General features: G+C 33.4%; 4 protein-coding genes and 1 long non-coding RNA gene across 7 annotated transcripts; 3 read left to right on the top strand and 2 right to left on the bottom strand.

The window, feature by feature from the left end:
* The first annotated feature begins 2,144 nt into the window (after positions 1–2,144).
* On the top strand, positions 2,145–3,169 carry LOC114383213 (protein TIC 20-v, chloroplastic-like). The gene has a single exon (XM_028342837.1). The coding sequence runs from the start codon at positions 2,248–2,250 to the stop codon at positions 2,881–2,883; it is 636 nt and encodes a 211-aa protein (XP_028198638.1). The 5' UTR covers positions 2,145–2,247; the 3' UTR covers positions 2,884–3,169.
* A 2,575-nt stretch (positions 3,170–5,744) lies between these two features.
* LOC114385196 (nudix hydrolase 10-like) lies at positions 5,745–8,708 on the bottom strand. Its single transcript, XM_028345217.1, has 6 exons — positions 8,592–8,708; positions 8,352–8,429; positions 8,207–8,257; positions 8,073–8,104; positions 7,752–7,853; positions 5,745–5,925 (listed from the first exon to the last, which is right to left on the bottom strand). The coding sequence occupies exons 1-6, from the start codon at positions 8,691–8,693 to the stop codon at positions 5,745–5,747; spliced, it is 546 nt and encodes a 181-aa protein (XP_028201018.1). The 5' UTR covers positions 8,694–8,708.
* A 2,517-nt stretch (positions 8,709–11,225) lies between these two features.
* LOC114383292 (nicotinamide/nicotinic acid mononucleotide adenylyltransferase-like) lies at positions 11,226–16,272 on the bottom strand. 3 transcript variants are annotated; one of them, XM_028342936.1, is made up of 11 exons: positions 16,109–16,192; positions 15,954–16,003; positions 15,725–15,804; positions 15,540–15,613; positions 14,630–14,715; positions 14,251–14,334; positions 13,976–14,060; positions 13,332–13,411; positions 12,473–12,574; positions 11,725–11,783; positions 11,226–11,628 (listed from the first exon to the last, which is right to left on the bottom strand). In XM_028342936.1, the coding sequence occupies exons 3-11, from the start codon at positions 15,799–15,801 to the stop codon at positions 11,538–11,540; spliced, it is 738 nt and encodes a 245-aa protein (XP_028198737.1). In that variant the 5' UTR covers positions 15,802–15,804; positions 15,954–16,003; positions 16,109–16,192; the 3' UTR covers positions 11,226–11,537. The 3 variants fall into 3 exon arrangements, with proteins under 3 accessions (XP_028198737.1, XP_028198735.1, XP_028198736.1); XM_028342934.1 differs by lacking the exon at positions 15,954–16,003 and having other exon boundaries at positions 16,109–16,272; XM_028342935.1 differs by lacking the exon at positions 15,954–16,003 and having other exon boundaries at positions 15,540–15,610; positions 16,109–16,270.
* A 572-nt stretch (positions 16,273–16,844) lies between these two features.
* On the top strand, positions 16,845–18,834 carry LOC114383291 (probable L-type lectin-domain containing receptor kinase S.7). Its single transcript, XM_028342932.1, has one exon. It carries the CDS (start codon positions 16,857–16,859, stop codon positions 18,810–18,812), a length of 1,956 nt encoding a protein of 651 aa, XP_028198733.1. The 5' UTR covers positions 16,845–16,856; the 3' UTR covers positions 18,813–18,834.
* An 866-nt stretch (positions 18,835–19,700) lies between these two features.
* Positions 19,701–21,689, top strand: LOC114383732. The gene is made up of 3 exons (XR_003660589.1): positions 19,701–20,824; positions 21,256–21,362; positions 21,452–21,689. It is a non-coding gene; the product is annotated as an uncharacterized LOC114383732 (long non-coding RNA).
* The last annotated feature ends 578 nt before the right edge of the window (positions 21,690–22,267 follow it).

Genomic DNA, 22,267 nt, shown 5'->3' with positions numbered 1-22,267 from the left:
CCCCTAACAATTGATGTTTATTAGTGGATGCATACATGCAAAGTCACCATATGTGTATGTGACCACTGACTATAACTAAACTAGTGTCACCCATTTGCTTACTTGAAAGGCCTATGTCTCCACATGATTTAAATTATTGTATGAGAGTCCGTGGGTGGGTGGGTGATGTGAATATATAACTCATTGTTTTTCTTTTTTTGGACAAATATATAACTCATTGTTCAGCATGCACCTCTTGTTTGACCTATTGTATCACAAGTTAGATGACTAACAATTAACTATTACTATCACTTTGGAGGTCATTATTGGGACATTTTCTTCTTCATCGTTAATGCAAGTTATGAGCCGATTGTTGATTCAGTTTGTGGTACGAGGTTGTCATTTAAACAAATATAAGCAGATAAACATTTCTTTTAAATATTTGGGAAGTTTAATTTTGTTAGAGTGCAATGAATTATGTTAAAACTAAAAAGATGTGTAGAGAGATTGAATTTATTAAAGGTGAAAATTAATGCAATACAAAAGAGAGATAGAAAGAAAAACATAGCATGATGCCTCACTTATGCCTATACTACTTTCCTTTAGGTAAAACACGTTTTTTTTACTATTATTTTTATCTTTCTTCAACTTCAAATACCTTTTACATAACGTTAGTCTTTTTTTTTTTTTATGACTATTAAATTTTGTTTGTTAGCTTTTGTCCAAGTGCTGAGACATGTTTAAAATAATTTGATTATTTTTAATAAATTTTAATAAACGATGAAAAGTATGTTTAAAACAATTTACTACTAACATACTCCTTTCCAGATTTTTGTTGTTGTTGAATATAAAAATAAGAATTAAAATTATAAAATATATTTTTGTATTAAGAAAATAATCATTTAATTGTCTACACTATAATAAAAACAAGAATTAAACAACAGATGTCTAATGATTTTAAGAAGTATAACGTAATAATTTTAGGGATTAATTTGACGTGGAAGCTTTGAAACAAAATGGGGGCCAACATAGAAAGATCAGGAATGAAGTAATCGTAATTTGTTTGACATGCAAACACATGAAGAATATAAGCGATGCATGGTGCTCTCTAGCTGAAACCATCAAATGTACTGGATGCATCAAAAAAGCATATACCACTGACAACCAGTAATTTGATACAGAGAGAAAATTCAATCATTTCAACCTATAGAGAAAATTCAATCCATACTTCGTGATAGTTTCATTGAAGTTATCTGTATAAACTAGCATTTCTTTATTCTATCTTATAGCAAAATGAATAAATAATATATGCACTGACATTGTATTTTAACACAGAGAACCGTAAAATTTATTGATTTTTATAATGATTTCTAATTAGTTAATAATATTAAAAAATTTACAATTTCTGTACGTGCATATTAAAATCTCACAAAAGATGGGGGAAGGACTCGTGCTTTTACTTCATCTGGAGCTTAGTTTTTTCTTTGGGCCTTTAATTTTTTTTGTCAGGGCTGTCCAATGTAAGCTGTTGTAGGCTTGGTTGTTGATACAATCCAAGCCAGCCCACAACTATACCATATTGCAATGGAATCATGTAAAACTCTAGTAATTGAATTTTTTTTACTGCTCTAATAATTGATTTTTTTAGGGAATTGATTATTAAATCTATATCTTTTTTTTTCATTTGTCATTCTATAAATTATTATTCTTACATTATTTCAATTTATTCATAACAAGATTTTTAAAAAAGTTGTATGCTCATTATATAATATAAAAAAATAGTTGAATTTTTCAGAGTAGTTATATTATAATAAGAGTAGTTAAAATAAGTGCATATAAAAAAATTAAATATTATTTTTATTCAGAGACTTTATTTAATATTTTTAAATAATAAACCATATTTGAAAAAAAATATTCTTACAAGATATAAAAGTATAAAACTATTTAACAAATAATACATGTTTATTTTAAAGTTTAGGTTTATTGTCCATTTTCTATAATTTATATTTAATGTTATTCTATTATTTTATGTTCAAAACCAATTAATTAATTAAGTATAAATAGTTAATATCTTAAAGTCAAATAAAATTCATAAGGAAAATAATTTTTGATGAAGTTTTTCTTACTTAAGAAAATAAGATTTTTATTTTATAGTTTTTGTAGAAAGAAGAAAGAGTGTAATGTTATCTATCCTCGTCCCCTTTCTCCCTCCTCATCTTCTCTCCCCATTTGGCATATAGCATCCAAAATCGAATCTTCGTTTGAAACATGGCTTCCTCCTCCTTCCTCTGCCCCGCAGCATTTAACTTCTCACAGAAGCCACTTCAATCCACTTTTCTGCATCCTCCCCCTCTTCTCACTCTAAACATTCTTCCAAAGAAATTGAGAAAACCCCACCAACTGAGAACCCTCATAGTGGCCAAATCCAATGGCAGTGACTCTGCTGATGTTCCTGATCGTTTGATTTCAGCACTTTGCTACTTTTACCCTTTCTTTGATGGCATACAGTACGGAAAGTATGTAATCACACAGTTCTACCCTCTTCAAGCCATTGTTCAACCATTGGTTCCTGCAATAAGAGTTTTCAAGAGCTTCCCTTTTAATGGATTCCTTGTGTTTTTGACCCTTTATTTTGTTGTGGTGAGAAACCCCAATTTCAGTAAGTATGTGAGGTTCAACACTATGCAAGCCGTTGTCCTTGATGTGCTCTTGATTTTCCCTGACCTCCTTGAAAGAGGGTTTAATCCCAAAGATGGGTTGGGATTGGATTTGATAATGAGTTTGGATAGCACTGTGTTTTTGTTCCTCTTGGTGTGCTTGATTTATGGTTCTTCTTCTTGCTTGCTGGGTCAAATCCCCAGATTACCCATTGTTGCTGAGGCAGCTGATAGGCAAGTTCTTTGAATCACCAATCCGTTATTGAGATAATTTAATTGTATAGCAAAGCAACTTCAGCCTAAGTAGTGGAAAAGTTTGCATTTTCACTTCCTTAATAGTTACTATCTTGGAAAGTTTCTGCAAAACGGATTTTAGTTGTTTCTTACATTGCTGGATTCTAGTACGTCTTTCTAAATCAGGATTAAATTATTGTAAGATGATGAGAAACTTCCCTTTCTCCATTGTTAATTGAATTCGATGTTATATCTCTCTGGATTTACTGAATGGTTATGGCTTTTGAGTTGTAGTGTTCTACACATACTCATATTAATTTCTTGTATGTTTAACAATCCTACAATCAGTTATCTTCTCTTCTTAGTTCTTAAGTCGCTAGGTTTTAGTTTGAGCTATTCTTCTAAGAGTTCAGACTTCAGAGTGGTGTTTTTCTATAATGGTTTTGCATAGCGGGAATAGGAAACACATATAGGGGTAATCAGCTGAAGTTGTAATCTTTTCCTCTTTCTTTTGCTGGAAGCTTGGAACCAAATTGTTATTTTGGCCTGTTAATGAACGAGGGAAAGTAAGTAAATATTGAGGCAGGAAGATCCCTATATTAGATCTTAAAGTGTTTAGTTTCTTTCTCACCTCTGCTCGATTAGTAACATGTTTGATTGATCAAGGATAATCTATGTGGGAATTTTAGATTTTACTCTCCCCCGTATCTTTCTAGTTTCCTTTATATCCTAAAGGCTTGTTTGGGTGAGCTTCTTTAAAAGCACTTCTAAGACAAGAAAATAAGAAGAAAATGAGATGAACTTCTCCATAAGCTAAAATAAGTTCTCCATTATCTAATCATTAGCTAATTTGTAGAAGTTCTCTCAAATAGCTTCTATAAAGGATGAGATGACATCTACAAATTAGTTAATGGAAAACTCATTTTAGCTTATGAAGAAGCCCCTTTCATTTGTTGCTTCTTATTTTCTTCTCCTAGAAGTACTTCTAGAGAAGCTTATCCAAACAGACTCTAAACACATGTAGAGCAGTTTAGTGTGAGCCTGAGTAGAATGTGCAAGTACTAAGTACTCTTGAAATATGTATGACAGAAGTTGGTTAATAGAAACGACAAGCTTTTTTGAGAAATACAAGATGGCGTCAATGCTTAAAGGTTGTTGGACTAGGATAATTCTAGAGATGTTTAATCAATCTTCATTTAGCATCTTGAGGTGTTACATGGAGTATAAACTCTAATGTGTGGATGTAAAGTTCCATGTCTCTTCCCAAGGTTAGGAGGGTCTGAGGATTGACAACCTATAGTAAGGATGACTACATATCCATGGTAACTTCAGTGTAAAATCAAAGGATAACAGGATGTCAATATGCTATCTGTTAGCTTCTCCTTGTGTCCAACCAATCCAATTCTGTTCTCTAATGTTGCATTGATTAGTTTTAGAATAGTTTTGTCTTTGGTCTCAGTATCCACTTTAAAAAGCAATCGGGATTTCATTTTTTCGTTGTTATACGCCTTTCATTATTTATCAAAATGTCCCTCAAGTGGGATCTATAGGTATGCGGCTACCTATCCAAGTTGATGTTGATAAAAAAACAGCAGCATCAAAGCTGTTTCCGGAGGTTCTATTACTTGACCTCATCTATAGTATCTGTGATTAGCTTTTACAATATTCATGTATTGTAGCTTTTACAACACCAGAAGGTGGTGGAGTAACCTGACAGTTCTCACAAGAAGTTGGGGTTGGGATCACATCACCTACTGCATCCCCATAAGCTTCAAAATTAAAATTGGACTTTGATAACCAAAGGGTTACAACTACAACTGCCACAAACTTTGCTCCAAACATTTTTTTTCTCTCAACTTTAATGTTTGACTTACTTCAGACTAGAAAAATTCATTTATAAGAAGGAAAGGAGTGTGGAGCTGGGAGATAATGGGAATTGCAATGATGACCTGACAAAAGCTTTAGAAGGAAAAGAGTGTTCTAGATTTGGATGTTTTCATTTGCAACCAGCACCTGTTTTTAATGCAGTCTTGGATCATTCGCCTCCTTTTCTTCTACACACGGGATATGGTGCCGCATGGCAGCACATCTGTCATAATATTATTGAAGTAACACACACAAATGTCTTCCTCTTTGCATGAGTCTCTGTGCTAACGGATTGTTAAAATTTTCAACCTTTCCTTTTCACTTCTACTTTCTCTTTCTTTAATTAAAGAAGTTTTTTTTTCTTCTTAGAACTTATCTTTTTCATCATTGATAAATGTTGCACTATCGTTCATAATGGAGTTCATTGCAATGATGACTCTAAAAGCTGAACAAGTTTTATCAAGTAAATGCTTCTTTTAACTAGAGATATTTCTTTATTGAACAATGAAGATTTGGGGGGCAAAAGATTAGTATATTTTTTCTACCATCTTCAAGAAATCACTATGGTTCGTTTGCAAAAAAGGGAAATTGAAAGATGAGAAAAATTTAAAATGAAGACAAAATTTCGGGAGAAAACTTTGATTTTTTTTATCCAAATAAACAAAATATCCCCCTCCCCCCTCTAACCAGCCATAAGACTATTTTCTGTGTAGGAATTATTCAAATTTCGACACGACAAAGCCATAACTATGTTAGTCTTGCACAACATCTAATTAATCAAAATGTAAAATCTGTGATGTTAAAAGAAATACAGGGCAAAAGCAGAGAAATTATGGCTTGTTAGGCGCAATGCTAAAGTTGCACCCGGTCACCGTGTCTGTGCCTAAGCATGAAAAATCCAGGAAACGAGAACGTGCAGCTAATTAACATCTCAATGGTGAGAAACCGATATCATTCAACTTTTGTCTAAGACCTAAAGCGTTGACTGAATTGGAAGACTTGTCCAAGTCATGGGCTATTTAAATATAGATAACTCAATTGCTCCTTGAAATATGATGAGATATGTCGTGGAGAAAATCCAGCATAGAACCTTTCTAACTTTGCTAAGCATAATTCATTTTCATACTTGAAGGGCTCGTGCATCTCTGTATGGGCAGCATATTCCTCAAACGGCATCCACTTTGTGACAAAAGGAAGAAATACATGAAAAAAATGAAGTCAAAAGAATTGAATAATATACTGATAAAAAAGCTAAGTTATTTATATAACAAGTTTACATAACATTTACCATAGTTTTATTTCTTTTATCTCTCTATCACTTTAACAACCTTATCTCTCCTTATTGTATAGTTTTTTTTGTTTTTAAATTATGTACAAATAAAAATTACCGATGATTACCAACAAAAGCGCTACATTAGTAAGGAAAACATGACTTAGATATGGCAGTGTAAAGTTAATTAGTCAGCATATACCAGCTTCCTTTTATAAGATCTCTTTTTGAGTGCAGGGTATCTCATCACATCACATCGATCATCATATATGATCTAAGTTTTCTAGAGAAAAGGATATTAACTATAGAAAGGAAAAAGATAAATCAACCTCAAATGTTATTAGACACTTATACGATAAGTGAGAGAAAAATGAAAAAAAAATATAAGTATTATAGAATTTATGATATGATAAAAAAGAAAGATAGAAAAAAATAAGAAATATTGATAGATGTTTAAAATAGTGTTCGTATATCACTAGTCTAATTTAATATGGTAGGAGAGGCTCGAGAAATCGTAACCTTAAACATGTAAAAAAATTGCCAACAAATAGAACCCTCTAGCGTATGTGCATATATTAATTATTCAAGAATCCACATCATTCTTATGAGTTGCATGGTCATTTTCCAACTATGCAAGGGACGTGATCGATCCGAACCCACGTACGAGATAATTACATGTTGCTTTATGAGCTAAAGAATGTGGGGACAAAATAATCACATGTGGATAGTGGTCATATAATCCTTATAAAAATTTTGGTCGCAATTAAAATGTCTAGTATGTAATGCTTAATTCAACCAAACACAGTTTGGCGTGTGATCATATATATTCAGCAGAGTAATCCAACTTTCTATCATATTATGTCACACAGACTTCACGTTCACGCACCAGAAGGCCATAAAGAAAGTCGTTTTTTGCTTGTATTTTCAGTTAAGAATTAATAATTTCGTAGTGCATGTGCCATTGAACTTTGTTGTAGAGAGCATGAGCATTAAAATGTTAGCTAGGTGTGTGTTACGAATAGGACATAACGCAGGGAATTAAGAAGAAGAAGAAGAGCAGAGAGGAGAGAAAACTTTGCTATTTTTCATTCATCCTTGGTGCTGTTATTACATTAGATATTTATACTGAAATTCTCATAACAGAATTTGTCTTTTGTGATTACAGAATATCAGCAGAATCGTTATTCTTCTCTCCCTTGCTTCCAGCACAGATCATTCAGCATCATTCCTCAGGATTCGAGATCTTTCTTTTGGTATTGACTGCTGCTTGCACCTCCTTTTCTGCTTGATTTGCACCCTTCTTTGCTGTAGACACCCCTGTAGTTGCTATGTCTTGATTCACATCTATTGCTTCTGAATACATCCCTTTGTCTGCTACGCTTCCCTATCAGTGTCTATATATATATATATGTATATATATGCGTCGCTTGACTCATCTGTTAGACAATACTAGTCCTAAAGAAGGGCTTCATTTGTGTCATGTCATGTGTCACTCCTTATGTGATCCGGTCTTATCCTTGCAAAATATCTATCATTTGTTGGAAGATGAGAACAAAAACTACTTTGTCACTTGATATATAAAAATTAATGATAAACTTTGTTAAAAGTAGACATGCAAAACATGACTCCATCAGATATGGCAATATAGTGTGTAAAGTTAATCAGTTAGCACATTGATCATTTGTGACATCCTTACATCCAAACCAAATAAATTAAAGAAAGACTGTATACCTTGGCAGCATCGATCAATTTCCAAATCTTGCTTTTTGATGTCATCAGTAGAAAGAGGACGTAACATGCAAAGGAAAAATAGTTCTGATTTCCTAAATAGTGAATTATCTGCGTGCCTGCAAATCATAAACATGAGGAGCAGCTTAAAACAAAATTAAAATAAGAGGGAAAGAAGAAAGCCAGATTTTATGAGAAGTAAATGTCTATCATCATTGAAGGGAAAGACAATTTATATATTTACATTTTCTAATGTTAAAATCATGAAGAAGAAAAAATGGTAGGAGACAGATATGTAGTTCAGTTTCTAAAGTAAGTTTGAGGAAGAAAATTGAGACCTGAATGCCAACTCCACAAATTCTGTATCAATCTGAACAAGGAAAGTAAAGAGCAAAGTTGAGTTATATTAATACCACATAAGAAAGGGCATTTAATCAACGACAAATATAAAATGCAACACAGCATCATTTACTCCCGTCTCTTCTTTTACTTCTCTAACAGCTGCGGCTAAAAGCTCCTCACCCTGAAGTTACCATGTTAATTTCATGTTTCTAAACAAATTGGAATATTTATTTTTCAACACCTGGGGAGGAATTTTTGGTTGAAAATGTTCACACCGCTTCAACTATCCCAGTAGGTATCTTCCACAGGCCAATTTCATGGAATATACCTCTTTTTTCCTGGACTACAAGCACCTATATATAAGCCCACCATAAGAAAGAAAGAAAAGAAAAGAAAATAAGAGAGGAAAAGTAATTGAGTTGTGAAATGAAACCTACTACTTGAAAGCAAACAAGGAATCAATTATAAGGAGGGAACCATATATTATATATTGTTGTTATATATTTTGAACGAACCTCTTTCTTATCATTTAGGACAAGACCACCGACCCTTACACGGTGGGATGCATTGGGAGGGTTTGTGCAGCTTGTTTCAGGAATAATCCAATAAACTAGCATTAGATAGTTTGGTTCAGCATGGTGGTAACGGAAACTCTCCTGCATCATGCCACCAACATATATATTCATTGAAAATTATATATCTCTGACAAAAATGAGATAACATATTTATTGAAAATACTTTCTCTAGCTCGATCCCATCCATGCATTTCCATTGTGATTTCACGATAAAACTGTCTTCTGATACTGATAGTATTCAAGATAAACTGAATCAATTTAATATAAATTACAGAAATTAAATTCAATAATTGAAAAAACTGAATAATTTTATTAAATTAAATTTCCGATTTAATTGTGAAAACTAACATGATTGAGTTCAAATTAAACTCATATGCATATATACACTATGTTTTCCAAAGAGAAAAAGAAATTAGAATCTGACAAACATTTCCATCTGGATTTAAAAATTAGATAATTTAATTAAAACAATCTTATGTAGCTGAATAGATATACCTTATACTTGTACAAGGTTTAAAGTAATTAAAGTCTGACACAAACAGGAAACATTACCTTAACTGCAGTTTCAACAAAATTAACTAATGCTGTAGGTAACTTGATCCAAACACCGCATTTTGCCTGCAACGTATACTATAATTGATAAGATATTAGGATTAATGTTATGGTTTCTTTACAAATCATTTGGATAGTATACTTTTTTCAAATTCATAAATGTTGATACTATCTTGAATTAAAAAAATTTCACATTTTCCGGCCGAACTAGTCTTCTTAGTAAGCTGATTATAGTATGCAGATATTACATATATGATCTGCTTTTCAAAATCGAAGAAAAATAAAATGATGAAATTGAAAAACCTAATATTGATTATATAACATCTTGTTTCTGATTGCAAATATATGGAGCATCTAAAAAATGATAACAATAATAATTCATGGTTTCACGCGTGGTTTCCTCGTTCACTCGTCTCTCCCTTTATCTCTAGCCTCGGTTACCTGATCCTATATATATATATATATATATATATAACCGAGATAATATTTTCTTGATGTTAATTATAAGATATATAAAATTACTTTATTGTTAAATTTTTTACTTCTAATGTTTATTCTTTTTTTCCCGTGAAAGTGCAGACATTTATTGAGTTATATCAACAAAACAAAACATATTTATTGATTGAAAAATTATTTTTTTAAAAATAATCATATTTTAAATTATTTAATGTTATGGATAATCTTAAAAATAAAATTAAAATTTATAATAAATTAATGAATCTAATTATTTTTATTGGTCTCGATGAATTAGGTAATTATTTTTTATATATATAGGATCAGGGTTAGTATAAGATTTGCTGAGTGAGGTGATTCTGAAGCAATCATGAGGCTAAGATTATCACGGAAAGAGAAAACATGCACTCAAGACTATCGCAGGATCTGTATAGATGACATATCCAAACAAATGGGTGAAAGAAATTAAGGATCAGTGAAGCTTAAGAAAATTTTATAAACAATGTAAAATTGTACACTTACAAGGAGACTAGTTACACTTACTTTTCACGTGAATTAATATTTTATTTTATGAATCATAATCTTAATGAAGTCGAATACCTTAATCCTAATGAAGTATGCATGGATATCGTTACCTGTTTCTTCCATTTTGAAAGTGATGTTCTAAGCAAAGTAACGAAATTTTGTGGCAGGGAGAATCTCAAAATCACCCTCACACAATCGGTCCCCTGAACTTGGTAAGATTGACATTGACTCAACTGAATATTAAGCGTCACAAGAAGATTTAACTATAGAATTATAGCTAGGGATTCAAAAGGCTAAAGTTTCAAAGCATAGGATAGGGGTAGAACTAATCAATGGAAGTTGGGAAGTGGTGATACAAAATGTTGCAATTTATAATGTAAAAAAATGATATTGGGCAAACACCAAATTCTAGCTCACATCTAAAAAATAAAATGAAATTATATAGACATAGATTAAAAAGATCTGGTTGAATAAAATACATGAATTATTATAAATTCTCTCTTTAATTTATATAAATAAAAAAATTATATAGATATAAATTTATAATAAGTGATATGGTGCTGGAAAGAAATAAAAGAGAAAAAATGAATATAAATTAAATCTTTGAAATCATAAAGTGTTAATATGCCATTATTCATTACCACAAGGATAATAACACTTTATGATCATGTATATAGTTTAAAATGTATGGAAAAATTAATATATTAAGTATTCAGTCTCTTTTTCATGCCCCGGCCTATATCAAGTTGAATGAATGTAAACTATATTGAGTGTGCTCAGTAATTGATTATATAATATTATTTAGCTAAAGTTTAATTTGGAGGTACTTTCAGTTTAAATTTTTTACATTACCATCAAATCTGTGTTGACACTTACTTATTTAATAAATTTTACTACCTTAAAACGAACAATGACACTGGACTAAATTTTACTACCTTATAACATCACCACGGGATAAAAGCTAGTTTAAGCCTACACTAACAAATTTTCTATTGAGAACAACCAACTACTTGAATAAATTTCAATATATCAGGGGCTCCAATCAAGAATATCCCCGGCTCAATTTTTATTTTTTTTTACACAAACAAATTGCAGAGATCCCCATCAACCCTTAACAAATAAACTTAATATACTACATCTAACCCAAAGTCTTAAAGGCACTAGGTTGCAATTTCAACAGTAGTATTTGCAATTCGATTACATAAATTATGTAATATTTATTTATCTGCAAATTTACAACACAAAAATGAAAAATCATCTGTTTATAGAAAATTGGCTCGGATAGCGATGCGCAGTGGTTCTTGCAAAGACTCATGTCTACAGAATGTAATGAAAAACAGTAGTAATCATTTATCATTAGTTCAAGTATAATTGTTGCTCTCTGATATAATCAATCACTTCATCCGCGGTAAGGTATTTTATAGATAGTCCTCTTGCAATGCAATCCCTGAAATTAGTGAAAAAGACAAGAAAATTGAACATCTCTCTTTTTTAAAAATTATCGTCCAGTAACTCTTGAAAGTAAACAATGTCATAGCATTACCTTACTCTGGTTGAGCTGATTTGATTTGGAACAAGTTCATTCACAACTTTGATATTATCCTAAAAAAAATAGTGGAAAATTTCAATTTAAATATGCATAAAAGCTGAGTAGCAAAGCAATTCATTCTAATTCTTATTCTTGTTCACATAACAAAACGCTAATACAAAGTCTGGTCCTAGGAATTTTGTTTCATTACTGAATATTTTAAAAAATATATATTTTATAGTTTATATAGTACTAGTGTCCTCGAAGTATCCATCCATACTTTGAAGGTATCGTGGTTCAAGTATCCAAGTCATACAGGAAGGTCCGGTATACACTTAATAAGTAGTATCTGACACATGTCAAACAAAATGTCAAGAAGGTGGGTGTTACTGCAGCACATGTCTCACACTCCGACACCTCAAGAAAAAGTGTCCATTGTTAAAAGCTAATCAGTAATCAAGGTTGAGAGGAATTAATCAATTCTAACCAATCACAACAACAAAAAACGATGTGCCCTAGCACACACATGTACAAACAAGGTAATAAATTTTAATCATCAAATTTAAAATTCCCATGTTGATCAAACATCAACACACCTAAGTATATGGGACATCACAGAAGGATTTCATAAGTTGGTCTATAATTTGACCTTAATTTGGTCAAATACACAGCAAACAGATATTTGAAAATGTCCAAAATTCATAAGCCACATTTCATTTTAAACGCATATAGGGAAATAGGACAAGCTTGAAATGTGATATACCTTATTCTCATTCAGAATGTCATCTTTAAATATAGTCTTCTCAACATCTTGTCCTTCCCTGGGAATGCAGACTACTCCATAATCTTTGCATATAGTTTTAACCTAAAGTACAAAAACAATTATAGTTCATTGTTTCCACAACCTATGGCAAATTAGTATTCATTAACATATGTGGCAATTCAATCTTTTTATCCACTAACAGTCCAATCCATCAAGTATAAATCAACCAATCAATCTATTCAATTATAAAAATAAAACTTAATACATTAGTTGAATTGGATTACCATTTGTTATTGGATAGATAATGAACCATCCAACATATTTTGCAATCCAGTGAATCAAGTAGTTCCAAGTTCATTACTTGGACATAGGTCTTTATGAGATAAATATTGGATTCTATGGTATTTCAGTGTAAGAATTTGTACAAATATTACACTTTGTTTTAGAAAAATATTGTTTTGAAAAAAATAAAATATAATGGATGGACCTTTTTCTATGAAATAAGTTATGGATAAATTAGATTTTTGCAATACATTAATAATGGATCATAAATGGATTGGCTATCCATTTCAATTCAAAAAAATTATCCAATTCATTAGTTTGACACTCCTAATCCATACTCCACCCATGCCTTGTATCTATGTGGTAAGAAATAAGAACAATTTACTCAATAAGCTTCTTAATTCTAACAATAAAAACACAAAATCAATATAATTCCTGACTTTCAATTTCACGACCATTTAAGGTTGGTTTACCCAAATTATTAGGTGGGACAAGGTCTTTTGTTCCAAGAATTGTCAAATAACTCCATGTGAAACTAATCCATGATAAATAATATTAGATTTTTCCGTTATAGTACCTGGTCAGGAATCCAGAATCCAGGAATGCTAAAAGAATGAAGGAGATCAGAACCACAAAGAAGCATGACCTTGAGGGATTCTACACTAATCAATACAAAAGCAAATTATTGTATTGTTACAACATTGTCAAAAACGTGTATAGAAAGAAATGAAAATCTAGCACGGTATCTTTAACTAATGAAGGGAAGGAACTATTAATGCTCCTTTTAGACTAAATCACAATTAAGTCAATGAACATATATATAAGATATATGATAGATAACTTTTGAAGGCTTTAGCGTCATACGGAACCAAATTGCCCATCCAATCATGCATCCATATAGCACTAAGAAATTCCCACAAAATACTAGAGTCAAATGACCACCTAATGCCAGAGACAGGAAAACATGTCCAAACATTAAAATCCATATATTAATCATTTAAATCACAAAGTATTCCTAACACTTAGCACATTTTTTTAAAAGTTCATCAGCAGTACGGATTATCATTAATGTGACTAGTATTTCATTCTAAAAAGAGATTAAGAGAGCTGGTGTTAGTGTCACTTCTTCCTTTATTTTGAATTTTAAGATGGGACAGGGGAGCAATTTGAAATGGCAATTAGAGTATGTGATTTTATTGAAGGCTTGTTTGTTGAGCATACCTTGAGATACCAACCCTGTCTCACAAACTGAATTGTGGACTCTGGAGAGAACAGTTAAAGTGCGTTGATATGTGCTCTGACTTGCCTGCAGCAGTTTATAGCCAGATAAAAATGCAAAATATTAATAAATAAGGTTAGCTAGAGAGCCAAAATTTCTCACAACACGCATGACATCAAAGCACTGTCTTTCAAATTCAAATCTATGGATAATGAAACTTATTAACATGCACAGAAAATAGGAAGACAAGCAATCTAGCTGATAAAAGAGTAATTACCTCCCATGGATCAACCATTATAAAATCTGAACTTTTGCAGGCTAAATGACATAATTGTATTCGATGTTCAGCAGATATTAGGCCCTATATAAACATGCAAGCAAAATACAATTAGACCAGCATGTGGCAGTGAAACTAATAGCATCACTTGATTAATAAAAATCATAATTTCATCAATAGAATCATAGGATTTGATCTATTTGCTGAAAAAAGTAAAATAAAAACTCAGTCAAGTGTTTCAGTGTTTTCCAGTTTCCACATGTCAAGCATAAGTTTTACCTTATTTATTCATTTATTTTGCTAACAAGTTTTACAGACTCTCATGTATGGATATAATAAATGAGGAATCTTTTTCTCTCTTTGCTTGACAACTTCATACCTTTTTCTTGTATGCATCATTCACAGGAGACAAGTAACCTCCAATTATGCAGTAGCCATCTGAATTCAATGCATCTCTTGCAAGCTCTAAGGATAACACCCACAAATTTTAATTTTTTTTAAAAAAAAATCAGACTAGCAGAAAATAAATGAAATTAAGAATTAAATTGCACATAATTCAAGAAATTAAGTTAATGAAATTCCATCAAGTAGTACTAGAAGTGAATTAGAGGGAATATTCAATATATACTCCCATTCACCTTCATTAAGAAAGTAGAAACTCGGAGATCATGACTCAAGGAAGCTAACAATACAAGAAGATACATTGGTATGAATTGTTCCCAGGCAAACCCAACTCTTTTGAACATCTATGTAGTAAGTACAACATAGAATTTTCAACAAAAAATTCAATTATATGTATATGGCTTTTATAATTATAATATTAATTCAAGTAGACAAAGAAGCCTATATTATTATATAATTTATAGTGAGTATATTTTACCAATGGTTAACATATGGTTTGATCACAAAATGCAAAAACCACTGTAAATGGTAAAGTGATTATCATGCATGCAGTGTTGGCTACTACACTATTAAGCAACCATTGACTTTTTTTTTTTCACATGATGTATATGAGATCTTAATTTTTCCCCCTTAATTCTTCTACACTGAATGGAAAAATAGAAAAGTGCCAAATTGTTCAATAATCAATACTTTCAAGAATGAACTTATCTTCAAGATGTCATTTATTTTTGTTAGAGGAGTGGAAGGAGTTAAAATTATTCAGATATGAGTTTTATAAGCACCAAAGAAGTATAGATGTCAAGGGCAGTAGAATAACAAGTCTCTGCATTGTAAACTTAAGGAAATGAAAGAAAAAAGAATCGGAGCTATAAAAGAACGCAACTAACCAAACATGCGTAAATGCATGAAAGTAGGTGGATTAAAGCTTCCAGTTGCCACCAGAATTACATATATCTTGCTGTTGTTTTAATGAGAGACAGAAAAAGAATGTCATAATTAATTCATAATAAGGTCAAAAGAAAAGTTCCTCACAAAATAAACAAATAAAAAAATAATACAGACAGGAACATACTTGCTCGTGTTTGCAGGGGAGGGCTCATTATTAATCAAATCTAAAGCCAATTTATCCCGTGGCAGTGGAACATCCATGACCTGGAACCATTAAAAACAAGCAATGCTGAAATCCAAATGCAAAGTTACTTTTTTTTTTCCTTGATAGATTAATTGAACCTGGAATTCCAGATTCAAGCTCCAAATAAGTTAAGCACGAAGAGATGGAGTTTCAAGCTCAAATTACAAACATGAATCCCATCCTTGTCTTCCTTTCTAATAAATTCCAAATTAGTTCCTACTATTTGCCAACAAAAAGCATAAACAGGTTTCAGACAAATTTTTAATTTCTGCTATGATTCTAAAGAGACATTGCAGTGAATTAAAAGTATAGAGAGAACCTTACCTGGATGTGTTGGGTGACGGAGTGAGAGTGCTCCAGGAAGGAGAAGCCGAGGATGGGGGCGTGCCCAATAAGACGATGAATGAAATGAAAGGAATACTTACTACACATACAATGATGGGAGAAAGTTCATTAAACACGAACACATCAAATTCCAATATTCCATGCCCATACAATACTTCACCCAACATTGAAAGGGTCTCTTCAATAAGGTGGCCCAACTTTGCTAGGAACTTTAGGCTCTTGCTATTTACACTACCTTTGACATAAGTACCCTCATGTACCCCTTCTCTCAATTACCCATTATATTCTTTTTCTTAAACAAGTACACCCCTTTTACTTTCTAAAAATTCCTTTTTAGAATTACATATATCTATTTTGGAATTATATCTTTGAGACTATGATCCATACTTCCAGATATATACTTCAAGAATAAATATATATTTTTTAATTAGCGTTCAGTTTTAGGGGTTGAAGGAACAAGAGGAGTGAAAGGTTCAGTTTTTTTGTTTTTAATTAGCGTTTCATTTGAGTACACCGGAAATAATGGTCTATAATGGACCATTATTAAGGTGATCCACCGTAATTTTGACGGGTAAAAATATTATAAAGTAATTTTTTTTTAGGATAAAAAAATGAGTTGATAATGCACATAGTGCTAAAAAAATGCAAAATAAAGATACCTCCACATGCAGTACACACAACCGCCACTTCGTTCATTTTCTTGTTGATTCTTGGAGCCACGTCGTTCATGGCCATGGATTTCACTTTCTTCTTCTTCTTCTTCATCTTGACGTTGTTATTGTGGGAGGTGGCAGTAGCAGACAACGTGAGCTTCGACTTCCCTTCTTTCACTCTCAACAACATCACCCTCCTCGGCGATTCCTCTCTCAGAAACAACGGCGTCGTAAGACTCACCAACGCCGCCCCCACCTCCAGCACCGGCGCCGTTGTCTACAGCCAACCTGTCTCCCTCTTCCACGCCTCCTTCTCCACCACCTTCTCCTTCTCCATCCACAACCTCAACCCCACCTCCTCCGGCGACGGCCTCGCCTTCTTCCTCTCCCCCAACACCACCCTCTCCCTCTCCGGCCCCCTTGGCCTCCCCACCGCCACCGGCTTCGTCGCCATCGAATTTGACACGCGCCTCGACGCGCGCTTTGATGACCCGAACGAGAACCACGTGGGCTTCGACGTGGACTCCATGAAGTCCCTCGTAACCGGAGACCCCATCTTGGACGGCATCGACCTCAAGAGCGGCAACACCATCGCTGCATGGATCGACTACAGCACCCAATACACATTACTGAACGTTTTCTTGAGCTATTCACGTTCTTCAAAACCCCTCCTACCTCTCCTCTCTGTCAAGTTCGATCTTTCTCATCACCTCAGAGACCCCGTCTACGTTGGCTTCTCCGCTTCCACTCAGGGAAGCATCGAGCTTCACCATATAAAAAATTGGACCTTTCACGCCAAAACAATAACCACCACGTTGCACCACCCTCATAACGTTTCCGTGGTGGGAATTTCACGTTCCGGTGCCACCAAGAAGCGTGACAAGAGGGTTGTTGGCATTGTTGCGGGTTCTGTTTCTTTCTTTGTGGCTTTCACAATATTCTTGGGGTATGTTTTTGTTCGGAGATGGAAGATTGGTGGGAGAAAAGAGAGAGAGAAAGACAAGTTCCAGAAGAGTGGTTTCGTGGCGTATCCTAGGGAGTTTCATTACAAAGAGTTGAAGTCTGCTACAAAAGAGTTTCACCCTAGTAGGATTGTTGGGCATGGATCTTTCGGAACAGTGTATAAGGCTTTCTTTATATCTTCTGGAACCATCGCTGCTGTGAAAAGGTCAAGACATTCTCACGAAGGGAAGACTGAGTTTCTGGCTGAACTCAACACCATTGCTGGTTTGAGGCACAAGAATTTGGTTCAGCTTCAAGGTTGGTGCGTTGAGAAGGGGGAGTTGCTGCTTGTGTATGACTTCATGCCCAATGGAAGCTTGGACAAGATGCTTTACAAGGAACCTGAAAGGGGGAAGCTTTTGAGTTGGTCTCACAGGCAAAACATTGCACTAGGGTTGGCTTCTGTGCTGGTTTACCTTCACCAAGAGTGTGAGCAGAGAGTGATTCACAGGGATATTAAGGCTGGGAACATATTGCTGGATGGAAATTTCAACCCTAGGTTAGGGGATTTTGGATTGGCAAAGCTTATGGATCATGATAAGAGCCCTGTTTCCACTTTAACTGCTGGAACAATGGGGTACCTTGCACCTGAGTATCTTCAGTATGGAAAAGCCACTGATAAGACTGATGTTTTCAGCTATGGGGTGGTTGTGCTTGAGGTGGCTTGTGGGAGGAGGCCAATTGAAAGAGAAGGGTCTAAGATGTTGAATCTGATTGATTGGGTTTGGGGCCTTCACTCTGAAGGAAAAGTGATTGAGGCAGCTGATAAAAGGTTGAATGGGGAGTTTGAGGAGGAGGAGATGAGGAAATTGTTGATTTTGGGGTTGAGTTGTGCTAATCCTGATAGTGCTGAGAGACCCTCCATGAGGAGAGTGCTGCAAATTCTAAACAATGAGGCTGCACCACTTGCTGTGCCAAAAGTGAAGCCAACACTCACCTTTTCTTCTGACCTACCTCTGCCTCTCACTATTGAGGACATTGTTTCAGAGGCTGATCAAGAGTCTATGTGCGAGATCAAAATTGACTGATCAACTCAACTTATTCTTTTCATTCTTTAATTGTTTTCGGGGATCATTTCTAATGCTCTACTCTACTATTCTGTAGTCTCAAAAACTAACAAGTCATATCCTACATAGTGATAGTTCATTCACAGAGCTAATACACTGAATTTCATGTGGCTAAGCTAAGTATGTTCAAAGCGCAACAGACAGAAAGCTTGTTTTGTTTTGTTTTGATCATAGTTATAATAAGTAAAACCGTGTTTTAGGTGCTCTCATTCTCATGGTGTTTGTACAGAATGAGGAAAGTAGAAAATTGACATAGATGTTTGTATATTACTACTACTACCAAGTAGGATTAGGCTGATCGGGTTTGTACAAAGGCTTTTGACTAGCAATAATTAGCAATCATGCTGTAATGCTTCATTTCAGAATTTTTAATCAGATCCCTATTAATAATACGGGCCTTGGTCTCATTCTGTGTGTCAAACTTAATTGTATCACCAGAATAAGGAAAGCAAAACTTAATTGAAACATTTTCTTATTGCTTCTTTGTAATGGATGGTAAGGAGATGGACAAAATATCTTGGCCAGGAAGAAGCCATTAAATTGATGATATGGAACAACAGTGAACCCAGTTTCAGCTTAAGGCTAGTGAATATTTCTTCCATTTTTCTGTGCTCCACCCAGAGTTGCATGTAACACAGACAATAAAGAACTCAAGCTATATATTTATGCTAATTTCAGAGCAAGCCGTGCAAGAGGTTTTTCAAGAGATGACCTTGTGACACAGTTAATGCATTGAAGGTGCTACTATTCATGATTGAACATGGCATTTACTTCTGCTTATAACACTATCGGTTTTATTATTATTATTATTATTATTATTATTTTAACGTTGTTTTTTGAAATTCAAAAATTCTTGCTATTTGTTATGAATGAAATTTTCTCTTTCTCTACAGGTTTGAGCAGAAGTTCATGTTACATTTGCACATTACAATTGTATTTTACCTCTTGCTCTCTGTCTCATCTTTGTCTTCCTGACAGATTTAAGTATTTCTTATTAAATATCATGTCCCACACAAAACTTTCATTGCATTTGGATGAATTTGTTCATATCAAAACTGGGTTGCAGGTATGTGAATTTCCTAACTTGTATAATGAATTTTTATGGAGTCAAACTCTGATTAGAGGAGAAAAGTTTTGCGGATTGAACTTTAAATATTTTCTACCTTATGTAATAGCTAATAGTTTCAATATTGATAGTGTGAAATTATGCTTTATCCGGCTACTGACCTACTGTGGGTGTATCTTTTCCTTTTATTTTATATTTTATATTTTTCACATGGGAGGCAATGAAGTGATACTTGTTTTGCTGTTATTATCAGTTATGAAGTAAGCATGACTTTCTCATGTTGACTATTTGTAGTCTCATATTTCAAATTATCATTCAAGCTGGTCTTCTCAAAAAGGGTTTATGTTCAGTTCAGGATGAGAGTGCAGGTCAACTTCTCATCTTTTCTCATAGAAGGAATGCCTATAAGGCTGTAATATCTAAAATTTCTTTTCCCTTCTTTTGTATTTTACTTGGAACACTGGCCCCTGCTTTGCTAAGATGACTCACCAGGAATAATGCATTATTTTTATGTGTTTATGTTCATGTATTAGTAGCACCGAAGTTTCTTTGTATGATTCTCTTGTGCTTGATCGAATATGAGTCACTAAGTAGCATTATTTAGGTCATTTGCCAAGCGACCTTTAGAAAGGAGACATGTGACCAAAGGCGTTCCATTTTGTATACACACTATTTTACCCTATATGCTAATTGAAGTATAGATTTCAACCAGTCTTTATTTCCTTTTTTTTAATTAAAAGGAATTTTTATGTTACATGGTTATATTCTTGTACAATGTTTCACACATCCTTGATTGCAGGTCTGGTAGTTTCTGTTGTGGATCCTCAACCTGGTGAAACTATTATTGATTGTTGTGCTGCTCCTGGCGGAAAGACCCTCTACATGGCCTCTCATTTAAGTGGCCAAGGTACTACTTTTTGCTAGACAACTTAATTTTCAATACAAATAATATGGAATTGTTTTCTTCACTGAAACAAAAGTAAATCGCAATAGATACTCACGGAGAAGTAGGGGAAAGAGGCAATGAGCATGTTAAAGCCTTGCATACCATTGTAAATGTTACACTTTAAAAAACATTACATGTACATCATCCCAATAATGGATTGATGTAAGCGTTACAAAAGAGGGGAGTTTGTACAATCTCACCAAAACCTGAAGTAGGGAGTTTAACTGTAATCTACTCTATTTTTATTTAATTACTCATTTATTCCATATATTTGCACAATCTTTATATTTTAATCATTGCACGTATACTTTTTAACTTATTTCCTACATATACATTTAGTCCGTTTTAGTCTCGGATAACAAGTACTAAAAGAAAAATGTTATGTTGCGAAGGTAGCTAGAGCATAATTAATCTTAATCATGCTGTAAGGAGGAGCACACATCTTAGCAAAGGAATGAAGCCCATCTCTGCATTGTTCGTAATCTTGTCTCTTCTCCTGGTAAGCTTTTCTGAAGCAACTCATTTGATTTAAAATTTGAAACAGAGATGCATGGTTTATGACTTTTCTATGTTATCTCTACTAAATAGGTTGCCAACATCAACTTAAGCCATGCAAGAAAAGACCTGGGGGATTATTGGAAGAAAATGATGAATGACCAACCTATGCCTGAAGCAATTAAAGAAAATTGTTCAAGTTCAACAAGTATCAGATGCAAGAACGGATCATTTTATAAGGGACTTCAATATAAAGCCTAATGTCATATTATATCACACCCATGTTAACGTTGTGTCCAAGAAGCAGAAGCAAAAGGCTTTTGACCACAAGTTTATACCAGTCTCAAGGAACGGAAAGTCATGGTAATTGAACAAACCATCAAAAAGGGTTGAAGGCTAAAGATGTTAGAATTAGTAAGAACAAGAAAATAAAACTATGTATTTTTTTAAAGGAGAAAATAAAACTAAAACTATGTATTAAGCAATTAAGATTGTACCCAACAAACAAAAAAAAAGCAATTAAGGATGCTACTTTGAATTTCTCCCTATGGAATGAATCTCTATTAATTCCTTGAGTTTCTTTAAAAAGCTTCACTATTTTTTTATATACATTTCCCTTTCTCACCTCTAAAAGAAATTTATTTAGTAGGTGGCTGACGTTACAATACATTTTTGTCAGTTTATGCATATGAATATTTGAATTGCTACTCTTCTTCGCTGTCACAATTACAATTCCAAGTTTCGATGTACCTCTGTAGAAACTGCTCAATTGTATCCGTTTACATCTTGTTGCATGCTATGCAACAATGTTGTCCTTCTCACGTATTTGGCGTGGCTATTTTGTGCAACATACTTCCACAGTTACAAAATTAATTCAAATGTTGATTTTTTTTTAATGAGTTCTCAACT

This window comes from Glycine soja, chromosome 14, assembly GCF_004193775.1.
Source record: "Glycine soja cultivar W05 chromosome 14, ASM419377v2, whole genome shotgun sequence".
Lineage (NCBI taxonomy): Eukaryota > Viridiplantae > Streptophyta > Magnoliopsida > Fabales > Fabaceae > Glycine > Glycine soja.
This window is presented reverse-complemented; position numbering and strand designations above follow the sequence as displayed.

Bases quoted from the DNA above. Each gene is read 5' to 3' on its own strand.
- LOC114383292 (XM_028342934.1), bottom strand. From the start codon at position 16,216: ATGTGTAGTAAGTATTCCTTTCATTTCATTCATCGTCTTATTGGGCAC. The intron at 13,412-13,975 runs GTATGCTCAACA...TGATTAGTGTAG, and splicing joins GACAGGGTTGGTATCTCAAG to AATCCCTCAAGGTCATGCTT. The intron at 11,784-12,472 runs GTATATCACATT...TATTTTTTTTAG, and splicing joins ACATTCTGAATGAGAATAAG to GATAATATCAAAGTTGTGAA.
- LOC114383213 (XM_028342837.1), top strand. From the start codon at position 2,248: ATGGCTTCCTCCTCCTTCCTCTGCCCCGCAGCATTTAACTTCTCACAG.
- LOC114385196 (XM_028345217.1), bottom strand. From the start codon at position 8,693: ATGCTAGTTTATTGGATTATTCCTGAAACAAGCTGCACAAACCCTCCC. The intron at 7,854-8,072 runs GTCTCAATTTTC...TATGATTTGCAG, and splicing joins TTTGTGGAGTTGGCATTCAG to GCACGCAGATAATTCACTAT. The intron at 5,926-7,751 runs TCGATGCTGCCA...ATTTCTTCCTTT, and splicing joins AAGCAAGATTTGGAAATTGA to TGTCACAAAGTGGATGCCGT.
- LOC114383291 (XM_028342932.1), top strand. From the start codon at position 16,857: ATGGCCATGGATTTCACTTTCTTCTTCTTCTTCTTCATCTTGACGTTG.